General features: G+C 55.8%; 1 protein-coding gene across 1 annotated transcript in view; it reads right to left on the reverse strand.

Annotated features, from left to right (window-relative positions):
* Positions 1-4,067: 4,067 nt before the first annotated feature.
* Positions 4,068-7,129, reverse strand: part of WDR62 (WD repeat domain 62) — a 48,990-nt gene continuing 45,928 nt past the window's right edge. The window contains exons 26-31 of the mRNA XM_037730699.1: positions 6,610-6,709; positions 6,384-6,510; positions 6,251-6,302; positions 5,480-6,118; positions 4,497-4,654; positions 4,068-4,404 (exon numbers count right to left, since the gene is read on the reverse strand). Coding sequence (XP_037586627.1) covers positions 4,144-4,404; positions 4,497-4,654; positions 5,480-6,118; positions 6,251-6,302; positions 6,384-6,510; positions 6,610-6,709 — 1,337 coding nt within the window. The 3' untranslated portion in view covers positions 4,068-4,143. The remainder of the gene's footprint in view (positions 4,405-4,496; positions 4,655-5,479; positions 6,119-6,250; positions 6,303-6,383; positions 6,511-6,609; positions 6,710-7,129) is intronic.

Consider the following 7,129-nt stretch of genomic DNA (forward strand, 5'->3'; position numbering starts at 1 on the left):
CACACCATTGCACTCCAGCCTGGGCAACAAGAGTGAAACTCCAAAAAAAAAAAAAAAAAAAATTTTCTAGGCTTCAGACCTAGCTTATTGAAAATGATTGCATAAGTCCATGAAGGAGACACACCAGTGATAGCCCAGAATGACCAACCCAGTGAGGGGCAAGTGAAGCAGAGAGACCCAGCCATGATGGAGAAAACAAGGCGTCCTGGGGACACGGACAGCCTAGGGGTGCAAGAATGCACCCTGTTCCTGATGCAGTCTAGGGGTGCAAGAATGGCTTCCTGGATAAGCCCTGAAAGAAGAGGTTTCAGATGAAAGGGGAGGGTGTTCTAGTCAGAGGGGGACGTCTGTACAAAGCTTGAGGGTGAGGGGAGTGTTTCTTCATTTCTTCACATTGCCTGAGAGTTGTGCCAATTCATTTAGGGAAGCAAGGGTGGCAGTGCTGAGGGTCTGCTGGCCACGCATTGCCACTTGCTCTCTCGAGGACCCAGGGTAAGTCCTCGAGCCTCAGTTTCTTCATCTGGAAAATGAGACTAAGGAGTCTCCCTGTTCCTGGTTTGTACTGAAGATCCATGGAGAAAATGCTTAGCACATGAGGCCTGGCATGTGGTAGACATATAAGCAGGGGGTGGTTAGGAAGGCATTTTTTTTTTTTTTGAGACAGGGCCTTGCTTTGTCACCCAGGCTGGAGTGGAGTGAACACAGCTCACTGCAGCCTCAAGCTCCTGAGCTCAAGCAATCTTCCCACATCAGCCTCCTGAGTAGCTGGGACTACAGGTATGCACCACCATACCCAGCTAATTTTAAAATTTTTTTGTAGAGACAGAGCCTTGCTAGGTTGCCTAGGGCTGGTTTCAAACTCCTGAGCTCAAACCGCCGGCCTGCCTTGGCCTCCCAGAGTGTTGGGATTACCGGAGTGAGCCACCGCGTTCTGCCTAGGAACCCCTCCTCTGGGCAAGCATCCAGGCCTCAGTTGGGCCATCTGCAGAATGGGGTTTCAGGTGATGTCTCCATTTTGCCATTGTTGGTTTTCCTGCAGCCCTGATTGGGATGCCTGGCACAGGCCTGGCAGTGCAGGACCAAGAAACTGTCCTGATGGTACTGCCATGGGGAGGCCGAGGGTAGATGTGGGAGTGCATGCAGCGGGGGAGTTGCAGTGAAAGGTGAATTGTTTTCCTTTCAGGGACCCAGTTCTCCATGCCCACTGCCAGGAACCCTCTCAGTCCTGTTCCACCCTGCTCCATGGCCTAGGAGTTTGACTGGGAGGCAGGGTCACCTTGGGCTTCTATGCAATCTGGCTTTGAGTAGGATTTGGACCATGGGGTGCCCTGCAGGAGGGGAGTAAGGTCAGGGTGTTGATTCCCACTCCCTCCTGTGTGGAAGTCAGGGCCGCAGCTCCCTTAGCACTACCCTCTCCCTGGGATTTGCTCTTTTGAGTTGTTCCTTCTCCTTGTGCCTGGTGGCCTAGGGGTAGTAACAGCTCCCACAGTGCCAGTCCTGGCATTCTGCACCAGCCCTGGTGGTTTCCCAGACGCTGCCACTCCTCTGCAAACGATCCCTTGGTTAAACTCTTCGGAATATCCCATCTAAGCACGCTGTCATCTTCCTGCTGGGACCTTGTCATCTCACAAACCGCATGCACACACACTCCACCACCGGCAGTGGCTTTTTAACCGGGTTGTTTGCCCAAGGAGAAAGTATGATCCTTCCAGGACAGAGCGTGGCATTTGGAATAGGGAAGTGGCAGACATGCTGGAACCTATCTTAATTACCTGCCCACTTGCCCTTCTTGCTGAGGCAACAGGAATGGAGATTGCTTTGATGTGCTTGGACCATCTTACTGTCCTGGACATCAAAGCAATCTCCATTCCTGTTGCCTGGGACTCATCTGAAGGGGAGAACCCTGGGAAGGACCTGCACTTCTGTCCTGCTACCCTCTGTGCCTTTGCTCCTGGTTGGCCCAGGCCACCCAGCAGCTGGGACCAATAACTTAGACCTTAGTCCCTCATAGAATTACCCTTTCTTCCAGTCTGTATCATAGTAAAGCCTTCTGCTCTGAGGAGTGAACACCTGGCTTACAGGGCCCACACTGAAAGGACATTGGTTACTCTTGATGACATCGTGCACCTGGCCTTTTCCTCTCCTGCTGTCACCGCCTCTGAGCCCCCTGCACTCCACATGTACCCTTGGCCTCCCTGTAGCAGTACCATCAGGACAGCTACTCAGTCCTGTGCTGCCAGGCCTGTGCCAGGCACCCGTCAGGGTTGCAGGAAAGCCAATTGTGAAATGGAGACACCACCTGAGGGTGTGCTGCTGGGTGCTATGGCAGCTGTGTTGCAACCATGAGGCCATAAGCTGGAGACCGAAAGTTGCTCTCAGAGGATGACAGGGCAGGAGAGGAAGAGGCCAGGTGCATGATGACATCAAGAGTAACCAATGTCCCTCCATCTTGGGCCCTGAAAACCAGGTGTTTACTACTTGGAGCAGAAGGCTTTATTATGACACAGGTTGGAAGGGAGGGTAATTCCATGAGCGACAGAGGCCCAAGGTGGTCTCCCGGGTGTAGGGGGCTGGACACTAAGCTTTGCCCAGGGATGGTTGGCGAAGGTTTTGGGTAGTGGTGGCTGAACTAGGCAGGTGGGTTTATAGTTTTGCAGGGGTGGTCTGTGGGCTTGGGTTCCCTGAGGCAGGGAAGAGTCGTGAGAAATAAGCAACACTGGGCATCACCCCAAACATTAAGAGCAGAGACTTAGGAAAAAAAAACCAACAAACAAACCTGTTCTGGATGTTCCTTGGACTTAAATGTCATGAAACAACAAGGCCCTGCCCAGTGAGGCCCCGCTCCTCCTCACAGCTCATCTCCTGCCCTCCCTTCGCTCCCTCCGTTCCAGCCACCCTGGCTTCGCTGCTCTTCCCTCCACACAGACCACATGTGGCCACCACAGGGCCTGTGCACTGGCTGTGCTATCAGCCTAGACGTGTTCCTGAGATGTCCTCTATCAAGCTTCAGCCCAAACATCACCTCAGAAAGGCCTTCCTTGACCCTTCACCAGCAATGAATCTCCCCACCCTACCTAGAATTACAGATAGAGCTCTAATTCCTGTGTCTGTTTCTCTAAAGAAGGTGAGTGGCCATGAGGGCAGACGTGCTGACTGATGTTCCTTCCTGGCATCTGGGTGGGAACTGGCAGGATTTTTTTCTTTTGAGACTTGCTGACACTGAGGTTGGACTGCAGTGACAGCGTGATCTCGGCTCACTGCAGCCTCTGCCTCCTGTGTTCAAGTGATTCTCCTGTCTCAGCCTCCTGAGTAGCTGAGACTACAGGTGTGTGCCACCACTCCCAGCTAATTTTTGTATTTTTAGTAGAAATGGGGTTTTGCCATGTTGGCCAAGCTGGTCTCAAATTCCTGACCTCAGGTGATCCACCTACCTCGGCCTCCCAAAGTGCTGGGATTATAGGTGTGAGCCACTGTACCCGGCCGAATGTTTTGAACTTCAAGATTGGTCCTGATGTGTGTCATGTCATGGAATCAGGCTGGTCTCAAACTCCTGGCCTCAAGTGATCCTCCCACCTGACTCTGGAGTAGCCAGGATTATAGGTGCAGGCCACCATACCCAGCTTGGGCAAGCCTGTTCATGTGTCCTTAGTTTTCCTTGTGGGATGTGGTATGGGCTTGGCCCAGAGGCCCTGATGTGGCAAAATGTGAGCCATGATGTGGCAAAGCGTGGGCTGCTAGGCAAGGTAGGTGCATGGTGATCACAGCAGTCCTGGTGAGTTCTCAGGCACTGACCGGGGGCAGGGAAGAGGGGCTGGCTCCTCCCTGGGGCACACCTGGGCCCCACTGGACAAGCACGTCGCACTGGTCTGTGGCAGCTCTGTGGGCAGTGTGGGAGGACTGGTCCTGAGGTCATGGCTGTAGTTCCTGAACTTCTTGGGAACGCTAGTCCCATGCTCCCTCCCACGGACAGACTTGAGTCCACTGGGCATCACCCTCTACCCTCCCTTCCCACTTCCACCTGAAGACAGCTTTGTGGATAGGCCCAAATAGGCACCAGGAACCATTCCTCTAAGCTGTCAGTTTATTCACATAAAATACCTAAGTCCTCAGAAGCAGCAGGGCTGCGGTGGAGGGGCTGCACCCTCAGTGCCCCCGTGCCTTCCTCCGCACGGCCTGCACCAGCAGCTCTGAGTAGTGTTCCAGCAGGGCCTGCAGATCTGGGCTGGCCAGAGGGTACAGTGTCGGTGGGGAGGGGGGGCCTGGGCTGGGCAGGGCCTGGGCTGGGGCCACACTGGTCCCCACCAGGCAGTTGGCCTCGAGTTGGCTGTGGATCCACAGGAAGGTGGAGACCAGCTCATTCCGCGCCTGCTGCTGCCTGGTGTCCAACTGGCCACTGGAGACCAACTGCAAGGGATGCCAACCTTGTCAGGGGCCACCAAAGCCGGGTGGTCCCGAGAGCCCCCTCAACCCTTTCCCAACCCTGGGGCTTGGCTCACCACACGGTAAAGGTCGAGGGCTTCTTGGAAGGCTGTCTGCAGCCTGTGCAAGATGTTCCCCACCCTGCTCAGCTCAAGCGGGGACAGGGGCAGGGTTTCAGCCGGCACCCAGGGCTCACTCCAGCAGGCAGGGCTGCCCTCGATCAGACCGAGTACGCCTGGGGTAGAGAGGAGGGAATGAGCAAGATGAGCTGCATTCCACTGGTGTGAGCAGCCAGGGTGGCTGGGTGGACTCCATGCTGTCCTCCTGTCTGGAGCACTTCTCTGGGTCCCCAAGACTCCCTCCCCTTCCCTCCTACAGGTCTCTGCTCCAATGCAGCCTCCTCCCTGAAGCCTCTTCTCATCCTCTGATTTACAATCACAACTCCTGTCCCTACCTCGCCCTCCCTCACCCTCCTCTGTCCCTCCTGAGCACGTAACTTTGTGATACATGTGACGCTTTCCTTAAAGATCTAGTCTGGGAACTACCCCGTGAAGATGTCAATTCTGTTTTGTTTACCACCATGTCCCATGTCCCAGGGTCTAGCCCTAAGCCCAGCACATAATGCTAGTTAAATATTTAAGTTAATGGCTGGGTGTGGTGGCTCATGCCTGTAATCCTAGCACTTTGGCAAGTTGAGGCGGGTAGATCAATTGAGGTCAGGAGTTCGAGACCAGCCTGACCAACATGATGAAACCCCATCTCCACTGGAAATACAAAAATTACCCCGGCATGATGGCGCACGCCTGTAATCCCAGCTACTAGGGAGGCTGAGGCAGGAGAATTGCATGAACCTAGGAGGTGGAGGTTGCAGTGAGCTGAGATCAGTCTAGGCAACAGAGCAAGACTGTCTCAAAAAAAAAAAAAAAAAAAAATTTAAGTTAATGAATGAATGAATGGCACAGTCCCTGTGGCCAGGTCAAGTGTCAACCTTTGGAGCTCAGCCAACTAGCACATGGGATGAGCTTAGGGGAGACACTACTTGTTACAAGGCTTTACTCACCAGAGGTGGGCTCCAGGAGGGAGGCAGTGCCGCCAGGGACGCCAGGTCCAGCCTCTGGAAGCTGGGGGCTACTGGGGTGGTCAGGAAGGCCAGGGGACTCAGAGACTGGGAGACTTGGGAGAAAGGCAGAGCCATGGAGCCTCAGGGCGCTCCCGTCTATGGGGTTAGGGGCTGAGAAACTCGATTCTGGGACTGTGACACCAGGCTGGGCATCCACGGGGGGCAGCAGGAGCTCATCACAGACACTTGACAAGGTCAGTCTCAGGTTGGCCCGGGCCTCGTGGTTGCCCCAGGAGTGCAGGGAAGGCTCTTGGCCTTCACTGTCCAAATTGGGTGTGACTGTGGTGGTGATGGTCTGAAGCTCCTGGCCCAGGGAGGCCAGGTCCCCCACGGACGACGGCCTACAGAGGGGCTGGGCCAATTCTGCCACGATAGGGCCCTTGCTGTCCCCGAGGGAGATGCTGCGTGATATCCTGGCACGGGAGTTGGCAGGGGCCTCCATGTAGGAGCAGGTGGAGGAGGCGTGGACACCCTGAGCCGGGCCTAGGGTGGGTGCAGATGTGGGCGTTGGGAGCTTCCCGTCTGTGGGCAGCACGGAGGAGGCAGGGACACAGGGCACTGGGCCCGTAAGGCAGGGGGCTGCAACGAAAGCAGATGACACTGACTCACCTGCGCAGAGCTGATGGCCAGGGCCCCACCCCAAAGCTCGGCTGGACATCTGGCCACTTGCTAAGAAACCTGGGGCTGTCCATTTGCGGCTGGGGTACTCACGTGGTGGGCGCCAGGCCTCCAGGGTCTCCTGCACCTTCCCTGCAGCAAGGACCTGCAGGCACAGCTCTGAGGTAAGGACAAGGCCTCAGGGTTCCCAGCCCTGTGCCCTAAGGGAGGTGGCCCCAATACTCACGTGGGTCCCGTCTTGGGAGGTGTAGCCAGTACCTGTTCTGGGTTGGCTTCCACCTCGGTCTGTGGGCTTGACCTCCGGAGACTTCACAAGGTGCTGGGTTGCCCGAGAAGGGAAGGTGTGGGTGAACCTGTGGGGAGAAGAGCAGAGAGGATGATTCTCACTCAGCCCGCCCCGGGGCACTGTCAAGGGAGCCAGAGGGTGGTGGGCAGGGTTCACCAGCTTCTACCTGGATGCCTTCTGGAGGCTGGAGAGGAACTGTGTGGAGATGCTCAGGCGCGGGTTGAAGTAGTAGTCCTCAGCCTCAGAGGCCTCCGTGTCTCCCAGGGCTGTGGGGAAGAGCTCTAGGAGAAGATGCTGAGACCCTCATAACCCCTCCCACCGAGCAGCCCCAGCCCCAGGTCAGCCCACAGCCCAGCAGGACAATCCCTAGAAACCCTTATGTACAGACACGGTACGTGTCCCAGGAGCAGGGGCAGCGGGTGAGGAAGCATCGTGAGGCTCAGGTCAAGACTGAAGCAGGGCAATGAGCACGGTGGCTCACACCTGTAATCCCAGCACTTTGGGATGCTAGGGTGGGTGGATCACCTGAGGCCAGGAGTTTGAGACCAGCCTGTCCAACATGGTGAAATCCCTTCTCTGCTAAAAATACAAAAAATTAGCTGGGTCTGACGGTGGGCGCCTGTAATCCCAGCTACTTGGAAGGGTGAGGCAGGAGAATCGCTTGAACCAGGGAGTCGGAGGTTACA

Source organism: Cebus imitator, unplaced genomic scaffold (assembly GCF_001604975.1).
Source record: "Cebus imitator isolate Cc_AM_T3 unplaced genomic scaffold, Cebus_imitator-1.0 Scaffold356, whole genome shotgun sequence".
NCBI classification, from domain to species: Eukaryota; Metazoa; Chordata; class Mammalia; order Primates; family Cebidae; genus Cebus; species Cebus imitator.